Source organism: Corvus moneduloides, chromosome 7 (genome assembly GCF_009650955.1).
Source record: "Corvus moneduloides isolate bCorMon1 chromosome 7, bCorMon1.pri, whole genome shotgun sequence".
NCBI lineage: Eukaryota > Metazoa > Chordata > Aves > Passeriformes > Corvidae > Corvus > Corvus moneduloides.
This window is the reverse complement of record NC_045482.1, coordinates 34,234,603-34,262,038: the sequence shown is the minus strand read 5'-3', so window position 1 is coordinate 34,262,038 and position 27,436 is coordinate 34,234,603. Positions and strand designations below refer to the sequence as shown.

At 39.7% G+C, this 27,436-nt stretch overlaps 1 protein-coding gene across 1 annotated transcript in view; it reads left to right on the top strand.

Annotated features, from left to right (window-relative positions):
- Positions 1–25,475, top strand: part of LOC116446613 (von Willebrand factor D and EGF domain-containing protein-like) — a 170,525-nt gene extending 145,050 nt beyond the window's left edge. Inside the window, exons 26-29 of the mRNA XM_032114757.1 lie at positions 10,455–10,550; positions 11,673–11,768; positions 18,779–18,876; positions 25,088–25,475. Coding sequence (XP_031970648.1) covers positions 10,455–10,550; positions 11,673–11,768; positions 18,779–18,876; positions 25,088–25,102 — 305 coding nt within the window. The 3' untranslated portion in view covers positions 25,103–25,475. The remainder of the gene's footprint in view (positions 1–10,454; positions 10,551–11,672; positions 11,769–18,778; positions 18,877–25,087) is intronic.
- The last annotated feature ends 1,961 nt before the right edge of the window (positions 25,476–27,436 follow it).

The following is a 27,436-nucleotide window of genomic DNA, read 5'->3' as shown; positions in this document are numbered from 1 at the left end:
AGAGAGGTCTGATTGGCTGCCAGCTGCAGTATGTGCCTGGTGATTATACAAGGCAGACACCCACACCCCGGGCACGCGTGCTGACAGGGAAATGTGTGGTTGTGCTGACAGGGAAATGTGTGGTTGTGCCTCAGCAATCTACAGCCTCGTAGCCTCAGTTGAGGAGGATTGTTTCCAGTATAATCAGTCTTGTTGAGAGGGAAGAGGCAAATGCTGGCAGCACCTCAAAATAAAATATATTTCTGGATCAACTTTGCATGTAACAAACACAATTGGGCGCTAGCACTAAAGAAAAACTGTTTGTGCCGTGGTTTGAATTCCCTTTTGAAAAACACAGCTTTAACAATCCTGGGATGTCACTGCTTTTCACAAGGCTTTAAAGCAGGGTTCTGACTGATTTCTCCTGCATCCTTACAAAAATTATAAACAAAGACAACACAGTAGGTTTCCTTTATTTACTATGTGTATTTTCATAGGGCCGCTCTACAAACAGCCTTTAAAAATGAAAGCCCATAAAAGCTGAGTTTTCTTATGAAAGGTTGGAATGAAGGGAAGGGGACAAGAAGAGAGATTCATGGGACCACACATTCATCCTTTTCTCTGCTGTCTCCTTCTTGTGAGTGCATCTCTGAGCGAAAAAAGGCGAGCCACAGCTCCCTCTGGAGTTCATCAGCAAGCAGAGGTCATGGGAGAACAGTGCTGACCATCCTCCTCTCTTTCCCAGCACACCAGGCACACCTGGAGCCTGACCTCAGCCCCTCTTTGGACACTACCCCGTGGCCAAGAAACACGGCCAGCGACCTGGGGTTTGCTCACCATTTAGAAGTGAGAACGTGTTTCTGTGTGCATCTGTTTCCTTGTGTCAGGCTCAATCCTGACGACTTCGTATCACATAAATCATCACACTGACACTGGGACTTTGCAGATTGGATCTCAAAGTTAGGAGATAACTATTTCTCCATTTCAGTAATTCCTGCAGCCAGGATTTATAGCCAATTCACAGTGTGCAATATAACTCACAGTCATTCCTCCAGCTCTGCGTGCTCCTTTTCCCTCCTCCTTTCTTTTCCCTTCCTGGCAGCATGAGGACTTTCCTTGCATGAGAGCTAGAGGCAAACTAATTGGAAATGTGAACACTGGGCTTCAAAGGCAGCTTTTTGCTAAGCAATGTCATATTGTGAAAGTCACTGATTTCCCACATTCCAGCCTTCCCATGTAATGTTTCTGTACATTGCTGCCTCGCCAGCTGCATAAGCAGGAAGTTTTACTGCTCAACAAATCAGACTCCCACCAAGTTGTCATCTTGACACTGTGTGATATATTCCCTGGAATGTCTTCACTGAATAGCCAGATTGACTTAAGCTATCTAAAATCAGCCAGTTTGCAAGCCAGAGGCCCAGCAAACCCTCCCACACAAACAAGTAGGGAACAAACAACATATCTCATCCAAATGGATGGAGGAATCATTTAATCAGATTTGCTTTTCATATGGCAAGGATGCACTTAAAAGCAACAAGTGTTTGTCTAAGATTCCTGGATGGAAAATATCCTTGAACAGTGGGTGTTTGGAAGTAAACAAACAGCTGCTTATAGCAAAGAGACCTGTAACTTCCTGTTCAAAGCATTATCTATGCAATAAAATTACAAAGATTTGCAGGCTGGCCTGTTGCCTGGTTGGCATCCGGTCTGGAGATACAGGAAAAGGAAACACTGGTCTCAGTCCTTACTTGATTTTCCAGTCTATGCAACAGAATTGGTTCATATTAGATGTTATCTTCCATCCCTAGGCAGGAAATACAATAGCAGATGAGCAAAAAAAAAAAAAATCAGGCTACTGCTGTCTTTCCCATTCAGCTGGACAAGACATGATCCATGCATCTTGCCTGGGGGAACAGGGAGAGCTGTGGCTTCCCAGAGGAAGGAATAAAGCCCAACACGAGACAGCGACTCAAGGCACAACCTGGTTTTTGGTCTGCTCTCAGAGCAGTGCTCCTCTCTGCTCTCTCTTAGTAAGGATTTGTGACAAAACCATTAGTTGGTCTTTCTTAAAAGCTAATTTTTTTTCATATATATGTAGCTGATGCATTTATTTTAATAGGGGATTTGAGCACATGCATCTGTCTACATTTATTTTCCAGGAAGGCAACAAGGATACATCTGGGTAAGAACTGAATATATTTCCTAAATAAGCCCAAAAGCCTTATTAAATTTTTTATTCATTCCATGAGCAGAACATTCCCAGACTACAGGACGAATTTTACAAGAGTAAAAAATCTAAATTTTGATAGAATATTTCTTTGCTTGTATCTGAAAGGCACCGAAGAAATGTGCCAGATCTGCTGCTGTATGTAAAAGCATGCCTAAAGCAAAAGGAAAGGAGTTCCTGAATTACTGCATCTCTCTGCAGTGGGCTTCTGTGTGAGTATAAGTGCTTTTTGCCCACTAATTGATTTAAGAAACATTTTGGGGATCTATTTTTGACCCAAATATTTTGTAAATCACTCTTTAAAAGGAGCAATGGATCTACCACTTGAAAAGCGCAGAGGACAGACGGTCATGAAGATTAATGCTGTCTGTTTATCCTCAAAAAGACTCTGGCAAGACAATCCTCTCCAGCACTGATTTCCATGTAAGCTCAAGCTTGCTTTTGGAGGCAGATAATAGCAGGGTGATGAACAGATCAGTGCAGTGCCAGTGAAGGCAGCAGTCCTATTCCAAACTTCCTGACTGGGTCCTTACTTTTTGGCTGGGTTATCAGCCAGACCACTGTGGCCTGTGGCTGCTGTCCTTCTCTTGAGAATTGAATCTGCCTTTCCCTTTGCACAGATGAAAATGAACCAAATTGCACCAAGCACTGGCAGTGGCTTATCCCACACAGGGCAAGGAGAATGTGCCCAAATGGCCTAAACTGCAGATCATCCTCAGGCACAGAGTTGCAAAAACAGTCAGCAAAGGAGAAACGGTGTGTATGAGTTCTCTTTCACTTCTCATTCAGGCATGACAAGAAAGCAGCTCAACAGAACTATTTATACACAGGCTGGAATAGTTCACTGACCTAATAAAACTCAGAGCATTCTTCAGTGAAGAGAAAATGCTACCAAACTCAAGCCCCTAACAAGTTGGGGAATATGAGCTGTGCTGAGAGTATACTTTGCAATTCCCTACATTAATTTTACACTAACAGTTGCAAAGATGAGAATAAAGTAGAGCTATTGTCTCTTTCAAATTAACAGTGTTGCAATCAGACTAAAACCAGTCCATAAATGAGAAAAAGGATTTACTAATGATCTCAAAATCCCATGGTTCCTAGCAGAATATTCCCCAAACATCCAAATGTGCACCTACACATGCTTATTTTGTTTATGGTGGTTTCATTCTGAAAGATGCTGAAGTATTTCACAGGAATTGATACCACTGCATGTCCAGAGTTTCACCTGACAACAAACAATAGGAAAAATGAAGATCATGAGATCAAGAGGGAGAGACATTTCTGTCCAAGGACAGTGGGGAGCCCCCTGCCTGTATTGCAGGGATGATCCCCCATCAGTTTCCTGAGGTTTAGGAGTTTTGCCCACCACTTGCTACCAGGGAATGTTTTGGAGATACAGGTGGAGAGATCAGGATCCTCCTTAGCTAATAAAAAATGTTATCAGCTGCTGAGAGTGACGTGACAGCAAACAGCAATGCAGTGCATTACACACTGACTCTAGGAGTGCAGTCCAGCAGCTCAGTAGTTTTTCCATACAGTAGTAATTATTTTTCTCATTTTTACTGAGCTAATAACTAAATTAGATTTATTTCCTGCTTTAATATCTCTAAAAGGCCCCGTAAGTATATCAGAGTACACATCAGAATGAAGATCCAGACATAATTACACAAAGCACTGTCGTTGCACTGCTATCTATATGGTTTACAATTTTTCTGACCATTTTTTCTTCTGAAATGTGTGCTAGGTCATGCAAAGTAACTCTTATTACTAGAGCTCTGTGGTAAAGTGAATATATTAGAAATGCAAACTGTCACCACAACCATCACAATTACATTTACAGCTCCCTCTGTGTCTTGTAGTAATTTGTTCTCCCGGACTGCATCCCTCAGAGGTTTCTACCAGATTATTTTTTTACTATTCAGAAAGGTAATTTATTGAAGAAGTGCTTTGCATCTCCATCAGACGTACATGAAGCAAGAAATAGGGATGAGCAAACCTCAAAATGATTGGTAGTTTGATATGGATAAGGATCCAAATTTTAGAACATTGCACAAAATTTGCAATTTTGTTACATGAGAAATATTCTTTCTCCCTAAAATTTAATCTGTGGCTATAATTACTGACATTCAGCAGATCACACATCCGAGGTTACTCAGACAGAGCTTGCAGAGAAAGTTATTTCTTTATTTACAAACCCACATCAACACAGATGAGGAATTTCAGATAAAATCAAGCTGTGGAACAGCATATGTGCCTAAAACTCAGCGTGGGCAAAACTATTTCCTCAGTGCCCTTGGAAGCAGAAGAAAGGGGACTAGAAATTGCCAGTGTCCCGAATCCATAACGTGTTTTTCAGAGCTATGTGCATTTGGGACCTTCAGAGCAGCAGATATATTGGTACATCCATCTCGCTAATGATCTGTTGAGCATCAGTTATACCCTCTAAAGGGGTGAATGACATTTTTTTACCTCCACTAATTTCTGCCAGTAGAATCCAAACAATGGTGCCCTTTGTTAGAAAAATCTTTTTTTGGCCAGAACACACCCATCTGGGGAATTTTTTTTTAGTTTTTATTTTTTAAAGGATTGAAGATCATTCAGCAAGATCAAATCTTTATTTGGAGCCTAGAAGCATCCAAGCAATTGTTTCCTTTCTGCAGCCAGGATAATGTTTCATCTGAGCAGTGCTGCTTGGGTGCACAACGCACCCAGAGAGATGGGGAACCTTCTTCCAGTCGATCAATTGAGCTGTGCTATTTTGTGAAACTGCTGGTCTGACCTTCCAGTTTATGTCCTGGGAAAAGGATCAGCAACATCCCCACACTTTAAGGCTGCAGTATCGTGATTGTGTCATTCCTGGCACAGAGCTTCTCCACATCCTCCTTTTTTTATCAATAGGTGATTTATTTTACCTACAAACACTGCAAAGGGCTAGAAGTGCCAGCTTTACCACAAAATCCACTTCTTTAACATTAACTGGTCTCATTTTTGTCCGCAGCTCAGCTTCTGTAAGCTGTAGTTTCCTGACAAGACCAGTCAGTGATATTTTTAAATCTGTCCCGTGTTCCGTGTCCGTACTGTGTTGTATCTCCCCAGCTACAGCTCTCTGCTTTTGAGAGTGTCACACCAAATCAAGGTAACCACTAAGCAGCAAGGAGGAAACAAACATTAAAACAACACGCACCCATAGAAAAACCAAAGCTGAGACTGATCAAGCTCCCTGCTCCTCAGAAGAGCAATAGAACAAGTTGAATTATGCGCTGGACCCACAGAGAAGTCATCAGTTCAAAACCAGCACCAGCCAGAAATAAAAACAATGCCTGTGAATCACCCAGAAATGTCAGCACAGGGATGGGGACTTAAGGGATAAGTTGAAGTATGTATCTACCAGTAGGTGTTCTTTTGGCTGCATTTCTGTGCTCTTTGTCAGCAAGATACAGCCTGATGCATTGCCTTAGCTGGCCCACACAGATGTTACTGCTTGAGGCTATTTTCTCTCTTCCATCCAAAGGCAGGATGCACCGAGAAGCAGGTCAATTTACTCAGCTTCTACAGGGCAAATAAAAAAATAAAAAAATAAAAAGAAAGAAAAAGAGAAGCTGTCTTGAAAATTGCATCTTCTAATCAGCACTGCAGCTTGATGCACTGTCTCCTCATCAGAGCCATGGCTCAGGATATGAGATGACAGGTAATTTTTGATTCAGAAAGAAATAGTCTGTGCAGTCTCATGGCCAGGAATGTTTCAGTTCCTGAAGCATTGCAGGGGACTGCTCTCTGCTAAGATTTTAGGACCCTGGTTTAATATTCCCTCTCTTTTGACTTTATGAGGCTGGTGATGAAGATTGTCTTATTTCAACAAAATTAAAAGCTTTTCACTACTTATTATTATCTCCTTCTAGTGAGAAAAGGGGTAATGAAGTCCTTGTGTCTAAAGGTGGCTCAGATTAAACTGGAAAAGTTTTTGTCTGATAATCCACAGAAGCAGTGGAGATCTGGAGGACATGTCTGGCTTTTTCTCAGCGCTGTCTCTGGTCAGCAGATACAGCTGGTTAATAGTGTAATCCTAGTATCTGCAGTGCAGCAAAGCATGTCCAGTGCTTCACTTTGCCCCCAGCCCCTTCTGGCTTTGCCTAACAGGGATATTTTTCTTAATACTGTGTACATTGTAGTAGGAATGTTACTGTAGATCAATGGGCACAAAGGCAGGCAGCAGAAGTCACTGAAATTATGGGCATCTATCGCTGGTGCTACTTACAGCAGGAGGACAGGCTTCACATCACACACAACATTTCAGGTGTTGGGTGGTTTCAGTAATCTCCAGAAATATTTATTTTGCAGGCAAATTCCTCTCTTTGGCTGACAAAGCAGAAGGTCTGACTGCCTTAAAGATTTTAGGGCTGAAGCGTTCAGTGTGGAGCTTCATGGAGGTTGATAAGAAGAGTTGCAAGAAGCACTTCACTGGGTCAAGTGAGCCTAGAGGGGATAAGCTATGAAAAGGGTCACAGGAAATTTTAAGTGATTGTAAGGTCGAAACACATTAAAGCCATCAAAGAGAAAGAGCTGCTGCATGAAACAGAAAACTCAGCAAGTTGAGAATGCCTTTCAGCGCCTGGGAGAACTGTGCACGTTTTGTGTGATGTTCTGTGCAACACCTGTGTTTTATCTTAGCACCTGCAGCTGCTTGTTACCTTATCAAAATCACCCCTCATCTGAAATGCAACACATAACCACGCTTCTTCAACCTGCTTTATCATCTTCAGCATAGGCTTACCTTATCTAACCCACCAGCTCAGGGAAACAAGATCATGGAGGTGGTTCCTAGCTGTAAATGGTGGCCTTACAGAATTGTGGAGCATTGCAGACTCGAGTAGCACCCTTGCATATGAAATTCTGTGCTTTGGTTCTTGCTGAAGAGCATGGAAATGTCGACATTAGCAGCAAGGGAATGATTAAGGCTTTAGTGATACTCACTGACTGCCAGCAAGCTTGCACCCAGGACCTGTGGATAGTAGGGGACTCCCCCTACTCCCAGTGATATAGCCTACCTAACTGAGCTAAGGGAAGACACAAATGTGGTTATATCTATGGCATTAGACTAGTCCCCAAGAGAGGTGGAAAACTTATCAAACCTCTGCTGTCTCAGGACCAAGATGCCAGGCCCTTTTTAAGAGGAGGGCAAAAAAAAAAAGTGAGTCTTTTCAAAGTCATGCCAGTACCTGGGAGGATTGCAATAATTTGATTTGCTCTCCTAGTGTCTGATAATTTATTTAGTTTTCCTGTGAGAGACTCTAACATTTTTGTTTGCTATTTTGAAATTGGAACTCCTCCACAGAGGCCAAGGAGTGGGACTAGAAAGGATCCAAACTAGTTATCATTAACAAATGTTGAAGTCTGCCTGACGGGTATTGAGATGGAGTCGTATTGAAGAAAGTTAAAGGAAGGGAGGACAAGGTGGAGATGTCAGGCAGGAAAAGGGGAGAGATAACACTGCATTAATTTACCTAAAGGTGCTTGTGAATTCCTTGGAAAAAAGAGAGTTTCTTCCCCAGAGGGCAGGCAGGCAGAAGTGCTCCTCCAGATCAGAACAGGTTTGGTACTGACTTGAACCCTTAGTTCGCTTTGAATTGAACTCCTTTGGATTTATCACTGAAGTCAGAGATGCCATAAGTAATGAAGGCAGTTCATACTATATTTTCATAGCTACTTGGTCATTTTTAAGGCAGCTGGACAAAGAAAGGGAGAAATGGGAAGTTGAAAGTCAGTTTGAACTTTTGTGTTTTATTCCGATCAAAACTGGACCTCACCTGTTGCTGAAAGCTTTGCTGAATTACTAATTTGACTCCCCAAAGTTGAATAGTCTGCTGTCAGTAAAAAAAAAAAAAAATAAAAACACCAAAAAATCCCCAGAAAAACAGGAATGTGATTGTTTGTATAAGGTTAAAAATATACAGAAAATGTAAGCAACACAAGAAAGAAAAAGAGAGAAATATCCATCTGAACAAGTGCTACTGTCCTCATTACTTCTTGACTTCACTTTCTAAGAGGTGGTGGGAAGATATTGTCTGAGTTTCATATGATCTCAAAACTAAATCTATAGATTTTCAACTGATTTTAGGAGAGCAGGTCAGTGCTGGGGACACTGTGGTCCCTGAATATCAAAAAGCATAAGGTGATTGAACCAAACTTTATTGTTTGGGCTCATCTTTTCTAAATTCTGAATGTCTGAGCTGTTTTGTAATTGAAATGTGAAGTCAAATACAACACAATGCAATATTGTGGATCAAAAATCTCTTATCGGAGATGTGACATCAAAGGGGAGAGTAAAAGGAAGAGGGAAAATAAGAGATTAAATTATTTCAGAGTTATGGATGCCATGACTCTTTGAACTTGCCTAGGTTTTAACCAGTGGTCGCAGCATTTTTTTAATAGCTCAGCAAGAACTGTAGATCCCCGTTAGCCTTAGTAAGCAGAGGCCAAGATTACAGCATGGATCAGGAGAGGTGGAGAAAGAAGGAAATGCAGGATGGCAGTTTGAGGGCTGGGTTCCAAGTAGCCCCTATAATCATGGCCATGTCTGCCCTGCCTAAGGGCGGGTCATGATGCTGAGGGACCCAGGAGGCTTGGCACAGAATGAAATGTAAATGCAGCAGCCAAGCAAGAGCAGCAATACAGCTCTAAAAGCTGCCAGTGCAGCAGCATCTGGACTGAAGGGAGGGAGAGGCCAGCACACGAAGTGCCACAAAAGCGATATTTCACTACAGCAGAGGAGTAATTAGGGAAAGTAAATCTGCCTACTTAAAAATGCCTGATCATCCCTGAGAGAGGAACAGAAGGTTATTCTCCCATCAGATAAAAGTTGCTGCATTTTTGCATGCTATGTTTCAGTAATCATCCCTATTTTGAGGCTCTTTTCAGGAACCCACTTCCTACAGTAGAGGTCCGAGGGAGGGCTGTGGTCATTCAGAGTGCTGTATGCAGAGACAATCGACAGCCAGGATTGCTGCAGCATTAGCATTCACGTTCTGTTCTTGCTGCTGATGCGCTAAAAGGCAGCACAGCCTCGAGGCTGATGAAGGCACTGCTGCGTTTTAGCTGTCAGCCCCTCGAGTCCCCTGCTCCCTGCTGAGGAGGAGCCGTCCCACAGCCACCCATCCCTGCAGGCAGGGAGGAATGACACCGATTACCACGGATGGGAAGGAGTCACTGGGCAGCTCCACTGTGCCTATAAAGCTTTGAACGTGGCAGGAGCCTCTGGACACAAATGTGTTCTCACACCTTCCCTGCCAAACTCCTCCTGACTTGGCTCTCCTACCGCAGTCCAGCCACTCGCTGTGTTACGTGGCTCTTTGTACTCCGCCCAATTACCCAGTGTCTCTTTCCATGTAAAATGCAAATCATTCCCACTCCCACCACACCGGCACTGCCATGTTTCTGAATTACCCTGCCCCTGATGGGTATTTCCTACACTTACCATAACAGGCAAGAAGAAACAGGACAGGAGGAATTCGGGAAGCTGCCTATGGCATCTCCCTACCTCAAAGCAGGTTGGGATTGCAGATGTTTGAGTTCTCAGAAATGTGAGATTTTAATGCTGGATGTTCTAAAACAACACTGATAAATACAGCTTAATCTGAGACACAAAAACTAGCTATTCGATTTTTAATGAAATCAACAGAAAACCCATCTGGCTTCTTGTGTTTGAAAGAACAACTCAGCTCTCACATCTTATTTGTACAAAAGAATAAAGTAAAAAGGTAAGTGCTTTAACAAGTAATGGTTTGAAAGAGCAGTGCAGGAATAGATCTTTAGGATTCATGCTTGATACGCAAAATCATACCCAAAATAGTGTGAAAACAATCCATCTTCGTCAAGGCTTTTCTTATCCAAATGAACATCTGAGAATATGAAGGAGGAATTTTCCCAGGAGGAAGTGAAAGCTCTAACAATCTTTGGCCTGTCCACTTGCTTTTTTGGGAACCTCTGTAATCAGTGCCTCTCTGCTCTGTCTGGTGAGGCAGCTCTTACTGGAGCTTCCCCCCAAGAGTTTCTACACCTGGCACAGCATTTCCCCTAAGGATTTATGGGAGCTATCAAGCCTCTGTGTTTCAGATACTCAAATCCAAATTACTTTTCTGGTTTTTAATTACAAGCAAACTAACCTTCTGCAAGGAAGCCTCTACTAAAGTCTTCCCTCATTTCCCCCATTTCCCATTTCTCATGTTCTCCCTTTGCTGTGTTCCTGCAGGTGTCTGTGACCCCACGTGCATGAACGGGGGGAAATGTGTCCACCCAAATGTCTGTGACTGCCCTTCTGGCTGGAGGGGAAAGCACTGCAACAAACGTAAGCATCTCTACTCCCATCAAACAGATTATATTAATTAGTCCAGTCAACAACTAATTTGCAGTCTATACTAAAAACCAACATAGAATCTGTTTTGCTACTTCAGCAGTTTGAAGAAACATTTTTAAGTACAGGTAATGCAAAATGCTATAAACACTTGATGCTTGCAAAGGAGAAAAAGCTGCATGGGGGAACCCTGGTTCTGCTTCATGCAGTTCTGTTATACATCTTGTTATGGAAATTCATTTTTATAGTATTAAACTTGAAGCATTGATTTTATGTTTTAACAGCTTCACATATTTTGTTATATTCTGCAGAGAAATGTCATATATTTCAAAGTACAGAACTATCTAAAGCCTGCTATAAAAGCCTTCCAAACTGATGTACTCTCAAGGTCATCGGTGCATAATTTGGAGAATGACGTGTTCTTACTCTGTAACTCTGACTACCGTTACATAAAAATGTAATTAAAAAAAAAAACCTCTCACCCTAAAATATTTTCAAGGAATATTTTTCCATGCATGGCTATTCATTACCATGAAGTTGACAGATAAACTGAATAAATTTATAATCAAGATGACATACTGTATGCAAACCCGATTAAAATATTGGCTTTTTACCCTTTGGGTCCTGCTAGTAAATATGATTTCAAAACCAGTGGTTTGAATTTATAATATTAATAATTTATTCAGAAATGCTGGAGGAAGGAAGTGTCTCTCATACATATATACCAGATCATGCACTCACTGCTTCAGGATCTCTGAACAAATAATACATGCAATAAACATATCAAACTTTACTATGAAAATATTTGGTTTTTACATGGAACATGCAGCAGGCATATAACAGGCATGAGTGTATCACAGACAGATTATTCTTAGCTGATGACAATCTAAGCATTAGAAATGTGAAGTCTCCTGGTAGTCTGCTATCAAAAATAAACTTCTTAAGAAGAAAACGTCAAAGAATCCTGCATCCTGCTTATGTGATGAACAGAACACATCCATTCCTTTGGAAGCTGGCCATATGGAATAAAGCCTAGCAGGTCACCTCTCAGACAGCCCTTGACCACACAGATACATCACGTACCTCTTCTCACTTGTTTCATGTCAACCTGTTCAGCTGTCTGCCTGCAGAAATGCCTCAATGGCGGGGAGTGTGTCGGTCCCAACATCTGCGAGTGCTCCGGAGGATGGGTGGGAATGCTGTGCCAGACCCGTAAGTGTTCCCTTAATTACCACGGCTTCGTAACCACTGGGGATTTCTACACATTACATTTTCTGCTGTGTGTATGTTGTGTTAGGTTTATGTTTGAACTCAATCATCTTAAAGGTCTTTTCCACCCTAAAAGATTCTATGATTCTATTACGTGTAAAAGTCAACCGAAACATGATTAGCAACTAAATTCTGCCTTATTTGTCAGAACTGTCCTGTGCTGCCAGTAAAACTGGTACTTTCAAAGACATTTCTAGACAACATAAGAAAGAGGCCTGACTCATCTCTTTTCTGGATGCTGAGATCAACCTGTCAGCCAAAATAAGTACTTTTTAGATTAAATAATTTGAAATACAAGGTAAAAAGGAGAGGTCGAGGAGAAAAGGATATGGAGAACCCATTCTCTATACCCAGGTGGCATTAAGCACAGAAAGAAATTCTATGTGTCTGCAAACCTTCGAGCCTGACCCTGTAAATTCTACTTGTTCGGACTGACCAAGGTGGCTGGAAGTATTTGCATTTGGGGGGATTGGAAGATCTGGAATGGGAAGAGATGTGTTATTGCCAATTACATTCAGGGTCACTTCAGTTTGTGCCTGCTATTAGCTTTACAGCAAAAGGGTATGAGGAAAATATCAAGGCATTATCCCCTCTAAAGGGCATTATCTCCTTTCATCTTCCTCTCCCCTCACACTCACAGAGCATAATTACTTACGGAAATCTTCTGTCAGCCAACTCCCAATGGCTGTGTAATTGTTTCTTTGTGCCAGCTGCCTTCTGGTTCGAACATGGGAATGTTTAAAGTTATTGATGGCATATTCTTGACTTAGTTTATAAAATAAATAAACAAGTGTTAAAATTATTAAACAAGTGCTTGTTCCAGTGAAAGGGAAGATGAACATTAAAAATTTCTGCTGTCTTATTCAGGCACACAAGCCCAGGTAATTTTTTATAGATTTATCTAACCTTTGAAACTTTGCTCCAAATCCCTTCATTTGCTAGTCATTCTGGTTTTACTATTTTTTCCCATAGTGGGAGGTTAAATCATTTTTTTTTTTGTCCAAAAGGATCTGGCTGAAACTCCCAGGTCCCACAGCAACCCCAAATTTCTGATTTTTTAAAGAGAAAGAGAGAAGACTATTGTCAGGGAGCAGATGGTGAGGTCTCACAATGTTGCTCCAGGGTATTCACAGTGAGGCAGGGGTGAAGCAGGGGAACAGCAAAGTCTTCATCCTCACAGATGTTAGGTATAAAGTTTTGCACAGAAGTGTAACCCTAAAAGCAAGTCATGTTTCATGTTTTAATGGGAGGCTGTTCCTTCAAACCCAGAACTCCATGAAACAAATGTATTTATCCACGAAAAGCCTCCTGAGTGCCTCCCTCGCTCACCTTCTCCTCGGCTCTGGCGGAGCCGCTCAGGCTGCAGCAGCTCAGCAGCCTGGAAGCAACCCCTGGTTACTCTTTTTGTTGCTCTTGTACTGCTTTGGCCTCTGTCCCATCTCCCAGCAGCACAGGGACAGCGGGCCAAACCCACAGGCTCTGCCAGAACCCGTGTGCTTCTGGCAAGGAGCTCTTTGGTTCATCACTCCACTCCCCTGTGCAAAACTGCTTTGTCACATTTAAGCTCCTGAGGTTTCCCTGAGCTCAGCACCCCAGTCTTGCTTGGATGTGTATTCCCAAATTCTGTGTTCCACTGTAGTATCAGCAAGGCTAAAGTCAGCCTAGATTTGCACCACTTTAACTACAGACTTTGGCTATTAAACTCAATAACAGAGCAAAATATTCACATTATAAGATAAGAAAGGAGTAGCCACATATTTTTCATTATATCAAAATATTTTCATATTTTTATTTATTTATTCTATGATATTATATTAAATCAATAAATATTGTTTGTTATACTATATTTGAATATATTAATTCATACTACATATTAATTCTATGTTTTTATATGATTCCATTTAGTTAATTTCAATAGTTCCCATTTCATAATGCAAATATTCCATCTCACTCTACAAATAACAATCCAGAGGAAAGGTTTTTTCAATGATCACTGTAATTTCTCTGTAATCCAGAATCCATTAGGGCTGGATTGTTTCTCAGCGGCTTTTTCAAGGGTAGGAGAAGATTAGATAATCCCAGCTTCATTCTTTGTTTTTAGCCTGTGAATTCACTCAACTGCCCTTATCGGAATGGTGGTGATGGAAATGCAGATACAGGTTTCATCTATACCCTGAACCTCATTTTTTCCTCACTGACTTCCTAACACATTTAGGAGGGCAACTAAAGCACAGGATGCACAGAGACTTCCACTACTATTTTCTGGACATTTCCCAGATGGAATAGATTGTACTGAGATAGCCAGAGTAGGTCCTTAAGCCAACGAAAGGGACAATGGACAATATTAAGAAATCATCTTGGACATCTATTTTTTGATTTATCTTTAATAAGAAGTCACAGATCTCCTCCATCTGTTCAGTTTCTAATTCACAAAGGCCTGAGCCTACATGGGCCATTCAAGAAGATCACTGGAGGCAGCAACTGCCACAATAATTCCTCTCTAAACATTTTCTTTCTTCAGTCTTCTTCTAAACCAGAAAAGGCAAAACATTCTCTACTTTTAGGTCGCTAGTAATTTAAATATTTACAATTTCAAATACTGATGTCTCAGATCTTCTTATCACCTCTCACCAGGAGCAAAGACACAGATCTCCATCACAAGTGATAACCCAAAATGCTTCAACCTTCCAGAAGACAAAGCCATTGACAGTATCCTAGTACAGATTTTCCATTCTACTGCAATGAAGATTGCAGAAAGTCTAAGTCAGAATAATTTTATTTCTAAAATATTTTGAAAATGCCTCAGAGAGCTAGAATGGGCTGTAATATCAGAGCTATCCACTGTATGTTAAGGAGCTTATATCTAATTTGGAACAGCTCTGCTATATTTTGGAGATGCAATCATGCAAGCAAAAGCTCTGCCTCTTTTGCAATGATGCACGATGGAATTGCACGTCCATGTCATGCAGTGAATTATGATTTCTTAATGCTCCAATCAGCCAAGCTCACAATGACGTTCCAGAGACATCTGTGCAGGGAAGTTTATTTAGAGTTTCACCAGTTCCTGGCTGCAACTAGAGCACTCAGCAAGAGCACAAGAGACTTTCAGTAGACATTGATAATGGATAAAACACAATAGTTCTCCTTTATCAGACTGTAAATAAAGAGCTCAGTCAAAAGAGTAGTTTTCTTCCGCACTCATCTGTAACTGAACAGAATGGCTTCTGAAAGAGAATCGATAAAATAGGTCGTTTGTCCCAACAAATAAGGTGTATGGTGGAATACACACGTTATCCTTGATAAATACCTATGACTTTGAGGGGCATAGTTTAAGGAATAATGGTCAATTTTCAGGCTCTACTGCAAATGTAGGGAAATAACCTTTTGGAAGAATGCATTAAAAAAACGTAACTTGAGATATTCAATGTGTCTCAGCTGTAGAAAAGAGCAGCTTTATAGATGAGGGTTCTTCCATTAAAAGGTTTTTTGTCTGACCCCATTTTTAGCTTTCATGGCTGCAAAAATACCTGAAACCTTCCCTTTCTGAAAAGAAGGAAATGGTATCTCAGGGTCACCATGTTTTCCCATCAGTGGTTTCCTTCCTATTCCATATTAGACACCCCGTTTAAAGCTCCATGCCTGTGGCTTCCCCTTGCTTCCTGTGCTGGTAACTGATACCTCTCTTTTTCTTGAGCTCAGAAAGAAATATTAGGCCAAAGAAATGGCAGCAGAATCTGATTACCCTGACAAATACACCCAAAACACAACTCGGTAAAGTCAGAAGCCTTCTGGCCAGGGGTACAAATCTGTTGTTTAAGGCTCTGAATGCAGGATCAAGGTATAATTCTAACAATTAATTATAAAGTATAAGAAGGTTATAGTTGTGAAGGATGTTCATCATTAAAATTCATGCTGCTGTCTTCTGTTCTAATATTATTGAACCCATACTGGCTCCTCATTGCCCTTCAGAATAACTTCTCTTTATTTGCATGTTATAAGTGTCAAGCTTATGGCCTTATAATTTCCTCAATATTCTTCCCTATTCTCTCTCTCTGCCTTGAACAATCCCAGGCAGGATTTCTTCAAACTTTCCTCTGTAACCCTTCCAAACCTTAAAAAAAAGCAAATAATTTTGAAAAGAATGTCATTCGCATGCAAATTATAGCTCTGTTCTTTAAACATGCAGGGATAAAACTCTTTCTGTAATTGGCATTTATTGATTATAATTTTAGCATAAGCTTAGCTTGTTAAATGACTTTGCTGAATCTGTACAGGGTAATGCATACAGAGCTGGTGTCATTTTTAGTGTTTAGTGGCTTAGCATGCCTTGTAAATACATTTATGAAATACTCATTTGAACTTCAGCTCTGTTATTATCCTCTGTGATGTCAATTCCAATTTTCCTCTGAAATGTTTTTAACTTTTCTCCTAACTGAGCTCTTGTTTTTCTGAGCACTACAGAAAGAAGCTGGGGGGTGAACAGGGAGAGATAGGAAGAAAAGAATAAAAAAAGGAGGAAATATTTTCCCTTTTTAAAATTTATTTGCATCCACTGAGAATCAGGGAAACCACAGACAGAAAAAAATTCCTAATACCTCATCTAATGCCCATGTGAACCAGAACACCCCCAGATGCTATCAGGATCTGCAGAAAAATCCACTTCTCTTTGCATTACCTGTTCCTATTTTATCTATCTTTTATCTACCAAGCTGAAAGGAAAATCAGCTTCCATTTTTCCCCAGCCCATGTTCATATCAAACAAATAATAGAAATATACACAGTTCTTTTTTAATAATATTACCACACACAGTTCTCTCTCTTCCTGCTTACCATACAGCAGAACAAAACTTGCTTGGGCACAAGGAGCCTTTTCCACTGATGATGCAATCCTTCTTGGGATATGGTTTTGTTCCAGTGAGTGAAACTCTAAGGATTTTCCAATTATAAATCTGTCCTTTCAAGGTTCATGGAGGAGCTGGAGTAGCACTCAGCAGATGATAAGCTCCACTCTAGCTTGAGTGTGATTTCATTCCTCCTCTGCCCCCTCCACATCCAGAATTCAAACTTGCCCCTGCCCTCTCAGAAGAAAGAGAAATTCAGAAGTTTGAAGTTCACAGTTCTGGACCTTAAAGAGAATTTTGCAACAGACACCGAACAAAACCAAATTTCTTCCTTAAACTTTGTTTCAAGAAAAGAGCACTTTACCTTTTCAAAGTGACAGGAATGCATCAACAAGCTCACAGACCAGGAAGACATGTTCCTAGCTCCAGGTCACTGGACTCCTTCCCCAAATAGCCACTGACAGAGCTGGCTTTTCCAAAAGGAGCACCTGAAGGTCACCAGCACATGCAGGTCTGTGTGTGTTCTTATTCTGGACATGGACTGGGTCAGTGGTTTTGACACAGCATGAGCCCTCACTACCTGATTATAAAAATACCCTTTTGCCAAGCTGGTTACAGCCTCTCCTCCTTAAGATGTGTAGAGTGGCAGTAAGTCTGGTTCTTTGCTCCTCTGCCCCACAGCTGTGCAGTTTGTTATAGATATTTAGATTTTAATATTCCCTACTGTGCCAAAACCTCAGCCTCCACACTGACATAATAACCTGATAGAACAAACCCAATACAAATTCCAGGTGTTAAAACATGATGACACTGGCCTCACAAGGTCATTATAACAATTATTATAACTCTGAGAATCCCTTTTGGAAGGCTTAGGATCCCACAATATGTTTCCTAAAAAAGTTTGACCTGGTCTGTCTCTGAGACTTCGGATCTCAACACAAAGACTTTGCATGAACTTAAATCCGTGTCAAAATCAGAACCTAAGTGCAACAAACTGAATTTGTGGAATTTGATCCTTCAGCTCTTGAATTTGCTAAAGTTGATTTTCTGTGGAAAAAACAAAAAAAAGAATCCTCATAGGAATACAGCAAATTCATTCAAATCTGATGGAACATTCTGCTCCATCCTGAAGGAGATTGGTCACAGACATGTGTCTGCTTCATTTTCAGCTCTGTCTTAATGGTGCATGGCTGGCAGCTTCCTATATGCCTCTGCCACGCAAGAAAACGTAGGAAACCACTTGTTGAGTCCCATCTGACCAGTTTTGAAAGCATTAGTTTGACTGCCTGTAACCAGGATACAATACTCTGGCAATATTTATGGAAGGTTTAACTCATGAGATCTAATTAAAATACTGTGACACGTGTGTTCTTCTTAAATTGGTGCCCTCTGAATTGGCTGTTCTTTTTCCTCTATGCCAAAACAAGGTCATAACAATAGAAACTGCTAATGAGGATGAAAAACTGGCTGAAATCTGACTAATTGCTTTTTTCTCTCTTAAAAAATAATAGAACACTGATTCTTTTATTAGCAGAATATCTTCAAATTGATGGGCCTTTATAAATGCAGTGGCACTCTAGATTAAAGATAAAATGTTTCTCTGATTTCTTTTTCCTTGGGATAAGTAGCTCATTACTGGTTCTCTATGACCATAAAATCACAGGTTCTTATTTGGTTTCCAGAGGTGTGAAGTTCACTAAATTTTCCCATTTATTTATGTATTGTGATAGCATCACCTTTGGGAGTACATATTTAACATATTCTTTCATCTCAGCTCATGGTCAGCTTTTTTAACAGCTGTTATTTCTTTTAATTGGAACAAAAGAAAATCAATTTTGACACATTGATGCCCAACCATCAATGCCCAGAATGTATCCTGGCATTAAAAATTAGGTCTTGTGCTGGTGCATTTCCAGCTGAGCCAAGGTGATCACTTTGTCACAGTCTTCCCTTTCCCCATCATTGGGAAAAAAAGGAAAAACTAAAAATTGTAAACATGAGAGAGGCATAAGAAACCTATGACAAACCACGTGAATATTTCTAAATATTCACATCCTGACTACAAGACTTAGAATAAGTGTATTTCTAAAGACCTTTCTCTTTCATTTGCAGCACTTTGTGAGCAGAACTGTTTGTTTGGAAGCAGATGCGTCAGACCAAATGTCTGTGCTTGCAGAAGTGGCTATACTGGTTCAGCATGTGAAAAGAAGGTAAGGCCCAAACCCACTGATCCTCATGGTAACGACAAAAATAACCAGATGTAACTGAAATAGTTTACAGGTAAATGGAATAAAGTCCTGTTAACCTTATGGAAGATGTAAATAAGGTTATAGAATATTTGAAAGGAGGTTTAATGACTGCTCAGCTGCAAACTAGGCCTTTATCCAAGTTCTAGATTTTTTTTTTCCTTTTTTTTTTTGCTTTACCCTCAATGAGACGTGTCTGACTACCAGAATAGTTTGCAAGGCTATAGCACATCTGGCAGATGGCCTTGACCTGACCATCACACCGGTGTAGGTCTTCAAGTCCAGTTCATCCCCTGCATCACCACTAAGACAAAACAGTTTGGTTTTCTTTAAGCCACAGCCATTGCCCATATCACAAACACTATTCCAGACAGATGTCCTGGCTGGCCCAGTCTCCAGCTCTCAAAACACAACATTGCCCCATCATTTACCTGTACTGAAAGGCCAGGGGCAAAAATCAATATATTTTCATTTCAATTACATAACATACTAAGAGCGAGCATGAAACTCTATTCAGATAGTCACTTAATTTTGTTAATGATGATTAGATTTTAATATCACAAAGTCCTGTATAGATTTTTTAACAAGTACATTCTCCTACTAAACTACATCTCCTACATCAATACTGAAATACGATGATGTAGATAAGATGAGTAAGTGATGTAATTTTCTATATATAAAAAAATCTATTAAACAGGTTGGCCATAGCCTATGAAAGTAAGATGCACATTTTCTCAAATAATTAAGAGAAGAAGTCGAAATGAAAGCAGGGATATGACTAGATAAACTGGAATTATTCTCTACAGGGGCTTCCGTTCAGGAGACCTCCCTTGGTAGGTCAAGAGTTGCCCTTTTGGATCCATCAGACCAAGATGACCAGGATTGCTTTCAAGCATTTTTCTAGTTGTGAATGTGCAAAATAGGATATTTGTCATTTCACAAATGAAGTGGAAGTCTATTGCACTTAGCAGAAAATACTAAATAAAAAGAAAAATCAAGCTTCCTTTTCCACGTGAATAAACTATTACACTCTAAATCAGTCCTGATAGAAAAAGAAAGCAGAAAAAGACTTTGCAAATTATGTAAGTCCAAAATGCCAAGTCACCAGTGACACATACAAACACACATGTCTCCCTAGCAATGATTCATCTCACAGTTTTTAAGACTGTTTGAAGCACTCTTCAGTTTCAGGGCTTATTCTGCAGAAATCCTGATTGGCCACACTGATATGGACATGAATTGCTTTGATGTGAAGAAGGAAATGTTCTGAATAAAAGCAACTTAACAGGTTTCCTTCAATCTGTGAGCCTTGCTGAAAGCTGAATTCAGTTAGTAATTAATATTATGGATTTCATGGCATCTAACATAAATTACATGGCTCATGTTATATGAAAGCAAATGAGCTACTCCTCCAAAAAATCAAAATTATGAGAGATATTGAAATGAAAAGCTAACTTACTAGCATAGCTTACAGTAAACTGTACACGTACCCGCGTTTCTGTAAAAACTTGGGATGGTAGGTGTCCCAAGAGTTCATTTATCAGACTGGACTGGGTGTAAGTGAACAATCTGCAAAGGCTTTAATCAACTTCTTCTCCAAGCCTGTCAGTCATGGATATCAGAGTAATTGTTCAAGTATTTAGCTGCATTATTAGAGCACAGTTTTGATTTTCCTGACACAGAATATACACCCAGTCTGCTGTGAGTAAAATTGATACTTCTTGGTTCAACCTTGGTAGTCACAGGGAAAAGTTAGCTCAGATCTCTCAGAGGCAACACTTACATGTCTGAAGGAAACTGGAGCCTCTGCTGCCTGATTCCATCCCATTTTCCTGAGCCAGACCAACCAAGGTGCAAGCTCTGTTCTCTCTCTAAACTCCAGTTTCCCCACATCCTTCCTGGCATGCTGTGGCTGAGCTCCAGCCCCCAAGTGGCAGCTCCCTCCCCAAGTGGCTCCTGCCTCTGATTAATACATTTAGAGAAAGAGATTTACATTTTTCTGCCACAGCTCTGCACAAGCTCCGTCTTTCCCACAGCCCTGACACCTTATCACTCGTTTCCCATTTGGCATTGGTGCAGTTGACTTTTCCTCTGAAAGCACCATCTTTATCATCTTTACTTAATTTTGTCTTATGGATTTCAAGCTGCTTCACCCATTTATCAAACAGATTTTTAATTCTAAGCCCGCTTGCACTGCCTCCAAGTGTGACATTGTTCAAAAATGTGACATCTCATTGCCTGAGACATTAAGGAAAGTGGTGAATAGCAGAAAAATCAGGACCTACAGACTATTGATAAAATTATTCCTTGATAATGCTTTCTCAAACAGGCCTTGCTCCTTACTAATTTATTATGAATCATACTTACTGGCATGACTGTCTGAGTCATATCAGAAGCTCCCTAAAGTGAAAAACATCTGTTCTTTGTGGACAGAGTGACTGCTTCCCTCACTAAGCTTGAGGAGCTTATAAATTGATTGTTTAATAATTTATGTTAGCATCTCCCCAGATACCAACTTAGTCTGAGTCTTTGGCTGTCATTCCCTTGCTTTTCCTTCTTTTTTCTCATCTAAAGACATGTACTATGTTTATTGGGACTATTTATATCCTTTGGGAGTTCTCAAAGCAAATCACTGCTGGCTTAGAAACCGCTTCTTTAAATATGCTGGGGTAACTCTGAGGATCTCTTGACCTGGAAAAGCTGCTTCATGTAAAGACCCTCTTATTTACTGAGATGTTCCTTATGGGGAGTTAATACACAGCAGATAGCATGCCATAAATGCAAATCCCAGTTTATTGCCCAGCCATTTAACCTTGTAAACAGACCTTAAATCTGACTTTTCTGAATCTAAATACTCCGTTCCTTCCCTGTTCTCCCTTACATTCATGTTCCCTTGCTAATTCTGATCATGTCAAACCTTTTGTCACATTTAACCTTTCTGTGAAGAGTGAGGACGAGGCACTGAGCACATCAGCCTTGCCTGTGTCATCTGCATCTTCTCTCCTCCCTGCTGGATTTACCACTATGTTTTGCTATGGGAGTTAAAACTCATGGTTTGCTCTGTTTCTGTTATGAATCTTCAAATAATGGGAACAATACAGTAGCAGTGACACATAAAATTTGTCAAAAAACCCAGATTAAATTGGAGAGGAGCAGCCTCTTCCCTCCCTTCAGCAGCAGCTGACAAGGGATTCTCTAGGTAACTGAGCCTGAAGTTAAATGGGGAAGGAATGCAATGTAATTGGCCTCTTATCCAGTTTAGGAGACTGATTTCCTCCTGTAAACTTAATTTTTGGTCTTCAACTTATTCTCATAAAATTAGAGTGAAATATTAGTTTTTAGCTTTTTTTTTTTTTTTCAGAGTACAGACTGAAGACACTAAGGAAAGAGAATCATGGACTTGCAGAATGGTTTGGGTTGGAAGGGACCTTAAACATCATCTAGTTCCATCCTCCCTGTGTCTTTGTTTTGTTTTGGTTTGGGTTTTTTTGCACCAAGCATCTGCAGGGCAAGAATTATTTACTGTGGAAATAGTGGAAACGTCACAAATCCAGTCAAATTGTCTGATGTGAATAGATGCAGAGAGCTGGAAACAAAAAAGCCTCCCTGAAGAACTCTTTTTTTGTCCACAAACTAAACAGTGCCTGGAGTCTAGTTTTGCCAGTGTACTTGGAAAAGCTGGATGGCCCATATTTGTTTAATCAAGTTATTCCCCCTTTCTCCGCTGTAATCTTTAGTATTGTTCCCATTTGTGCAGTTAAGACTCCTGGAGGAACAATATACATTTCCCTAAATTATTCATCATCTACATCCTATTTCTCACATTTATATTGTCAATTGATTTGCAATTCATTTTGTGACATTTTTGCTTTACTTTGTTTTGGACTTGTGCTAAACAAAGCCTGCCAACAGCATTCCTCAGAAGGCTAATGAACTTGCTAGAATAGCAATCACTCTCTTAGAAGCCTTGTGCATATTTTTAATTTGTATTGACTCGGAGAGATCCAGATAATTTAGCAAGTTCCATGGCAGACATGAAGACAAATGCTCGTGCTGACTTTTGCGTTCAAACCTGCCCTTAGAGCACATTTGTTCAGGGCTGCAAGGGGTGACCCGAACAAAACAGGCTAAACAAACCTGGGTTCCAATGGAAGCTTTAGTCCCAACAGAGACTGAGACAATCACTGCATCATTTGTACAACAGGGAATTTGTGGGAAGTTGAAACTGATACCGTATCTGTTGTCCTAACTGATACCATCACGCTTTCCTTGTTGTTTTTGCCTTCCTAAATGGATTAAAGTAATAGCATTAATTAAGCCAACAGAATTAATTGAAGCTAAACAATGTAATCTGGTTAGATATAAATGGTACATAATATTACACTACAAGCAATCGTGATGGTGTATTTTCCCAATAAGAGTTTAAATATTAATGTGCTAAACTTGTCTGTCTCTTGAATATTTATTCTAAGGCAGAAAGGTACTGGGAAGTGTAGCCTGTTGCAGAAAACAATAATTAAGAAAAGGCAAATCTTATAGAAGTTATTTTTATCTCTGGAATTCACCAGTGAATGGAACAGTAACTGGCCATCCATTCCCTAGGAATGAACCCAGTGAGTACCTCCCAAAGATTAAACACACTATTGATTTCAGTACAGCCTGAAAATACACAGTGTCTTTAATAAACTATTTCTCGTATTAAGGCAATCCTTTGCTGCAACTAGTGACCTTCACATCACTATTACTTAGTTCATTTATACATTAAGAGACATTAAACCACAAATCAAGGGTGTTCAAGTTATCCCAGCTGCATTCAGCATGAGTCAATGTACAAGTCATCTGTGGAGTTTTCTGAAAATACAGCTTGTCTCTTTGTAAATTATTTGACAAGTAAATGGAAGCAATATGAGATTAGAAAGGCAAAGTCAAATACAAGCAGTATTGAGCTGCACATGTCTGTTGGTCAGACTATTTGTGCATATATATCCATATATTTATATATACATTTGTAAACTTAGGCATAAAAATATGCACATTTAAAATCCAGATAGACATTTCCATCTAAATGTATATACATACATGGAAATATGTAATATGACACAAACATGCACAAATATTTTTATCTGACCTCAATAAACATATCTCACTCTTGCAGATATTACATATTTTTTTTTCTCAAATCCCTATCCTAACTAAACCTGTCTAAATCCCAGCGGGCACTTGTAGGAGCCTTTTCATATAAAATAAATGTGCCATGTACTAGTCACAAATAATGCCTAGATACCTCACTATCTGAAAGTAAGGAAGGGTATATTAGAGTCAAAAATGAAGAAGAAAAATTTGGATACATGATGCTAATATCAAGGTTAACCTGTCATATCAAATACCAATATATCAAGATTAAGAAACACCTTTCTTCTTGTCCTGAATAATAAAATAACATCAACCTCTTTATGTGCTTTGTAATAGAGATTTCTACAAAAATGCCCTTCAGAACGGTTCTTAAATGTATATGCTAGTATAAAATAAAGCTTTTCATATCATCTATTATCTTGCTTTGAGATAAAGCAAATTCACTCATGTATTTAAACCGGGATGATATTCATGGACAACTTCTGCTCTATGAAAATGGGATAAGTGCCCTGAAACGCTTTCAGGCAAGAAGCCAACAATCTCCATGCGTTATACAAAAGTGGCAGAGTGACTTTTTTTTTTTTAAAGGCACACCTGTTTTAGATGAAAGAAATTGAATTCCAACTCCATAACTGTCAAGCGCCACCACAAATAATAGAGCCTAAGCGGAATCATTGCAGCAATATTGCTATTTTCCTGTTGGGGCGATGGAGCAGAAACCAGCCTCAGCTCGGTGATAGCACTTTACGTGCGTGCTTTGGGAACACTTCCATCCATCATTCCACTGCTTAAGCCCCTTCAAAAACATGGTCTTCATTCCCCAGTTAATAAAACCTTTGGTTACCTAAGTCAAAATTGTGGGGGAGGAAAAAAAAAGGTGGATTGTGATTTTGCCAGAATTACATAAATTCCAAAGAAAATACAGCAACTAGAATAAATCAGTTGAGTACTTGCATGTAATGTTTCTTACATGACACCCCATGCACGAGGCTGTTTCTTCTGTAGTCCCAAAAGCAGCTGAATCCTTATTTCTTTTTTGCAGCTCCCAGTAGGATGAAGAGAACAGCAGGACAATGAAGGCAATCATTTGGGTATTGATAATCTGGCACTGAGCACGTTTTTCGTTTGGGAAGATGCAGTGTGAAGAAAGTGCTAGTTCTCTCCCTTTTACCCTTATATAATCACACAGAAGAGTAAAGAAAAAAGCCAAAATCTTTCTCATATGTCAATAAACCAGCATTTATTTTTAAATCTGTCCATGGCAAGACTCAAATTTATGATCTGCGGCTGTAGTGACACCATCACAACTGCTCCTGACAACAAGATTTTACAATGGTACAGAGCACTTTCTAATAAAAATTTAGTGCCCTGTTATCCTGCTTTCATTAAAAATTGATGGCACAGATGAATTTCCTCTACTTTTTTTTAAATTTTTTAATAAACATGTATGTTTACCCACAGTCTAAAGATAAATGAATAAATAAGATCCCGATTTGACTGAGATATTTCAGTGACTACAAATGAAAATACTTCAATCATGTTTAACTGACATGAGCTCCGTGTCTTTCTGCTGAGTAACTGCTAAAGCCAAATGTTTTTGTTTTCTGAGTTGTTAATGTGTCAGCATTTATTTGGGGAGGTATCAATGCAGCACCTGGGGAAACAAAGGCTTTTCCTGGGTCAGTCAACCATAGATAGGCTAAGGACTCACAAAGTCCCTGGTAGCCAAACAGCCTAAATCCCTGGAAGCATTTTAGAAAACCATCCTTCTAATCATACAATTGGTGAAATACTGGAAAATCTAGGTGGGCTCAGAAATTTGCAGCCTAATCTGCAAAATTGTCTCACCTACCAGGTGTTTCATCACAAGCAGAGGTACTGATGTGGAAAAATTGGCAAGAGGAGAAAGGAGTGTGAAGAAGGGAATAAAAACAAGTATAAGTTCAATTGGAAAAAAAGATTCCTAAACTGTCACCTTGGACAACTCAGGTTCTGTAAGGTAAATCCTAAACGCTCTGGGTATCCACCTTCTGCTTTTGTTTGTCTCACTGGAAGATTCAGGGCAAATACAGACTGAAATCTTGGATGCCTTGATTGAGGAATACAGAAATTTTGATATTCCCTCATTCTTCCTGGAGAAACTGAGGGGAACAATGACACAAGCAAGGACTTTTTGATTGAACCTTCAGGACTGTAACAGTAACTAGGTGTAATATTTGATCTGACTCTTGCTGTCAATTTATAAGAATCAAAAACGTACTGTGACCTGCTTGAATACTCCAAATTAAGTCATTAAAAAAAAGCCTGGAAAAACCGTAGCTACTATAATTCACCAAAACACTCCTCCTTCCCTTCTTCTAGGAATAGCATTTTTCCCCATATTTAACTAATACAGCAAATTGTTTTTAAAACAATATATTCTGTTCTCCAATAAATGATTTTCTATTCTTTATTTCTGAAGTTTTGTTTTATGTTAGCAACCGCTCCAGTGTAAAAAGTGTCCCAATTGCAAAAGATTAAAAAAGCAAATTATGCTGGATACTCCTTGAAAGCCTCCTAGAAACACTTAGACAAAGGACCAGTGTTCAAAAATCCCTCCTATATTTTACTTATACACTCTGATCTAGACCACAGTCAGCAATGTTAATATGAAGTTTTTTAGCAGTTCCAGGAAGACATTAATACTAAAACAGAACATTGGCACCTGGTGTGTATCCACAAGATTAAATTTAGGGTGGCAATTACACCTTTCTTCAAGTACAGCCCCAATCAATAAAAAAGATTTCTATTACTTTGCCTCCCTGCCTACCAGAGACAATGCTAATGTTCAAAACTACTTGCCAAGATTGGATTTGAAAATCTAAAACAGCTTTTCACACCTTGCAGTCTCACTGTATTTCTGGAAGGGACTATTTGAGACAACCTTCATCCCCATCTGTTTTCAGACAGTTCAAAAAGGTTTTGTGTCACTGAGGAGTGTTCATGTGTGCTTATAAAACAGAAACAATTGCTAAACAATAGCAACACTCAAGCTCTGGTATCTGATACTATGGGTAACCTACAGTTACTTTGGCTCACAGGCCCTGTCAGTGTAACTCTTCTTCCTGAAGGACGAATTTGACACTCTTCCTTTTCTCACAGTCACTTAACTCATTTGCTTCCCTCGATTGTTCAATACTCTTTGCTAAAAACTCCCTAGATGGGGCAATTACTTTACTCCCTAAATGTGTTTGAAACAAGGTATCGGATAAGAGAAAAATTATTCTTTAGAATTTCATACATGTTTTACACCTTGTTGAAAGCTATCCAATAGGGACATTTTCTTGCAAAAAAAAAGGTCTAATTTTTCTAAACCTTGTCTTATAAGCCACTGCCTCTGTTATATGTCCAA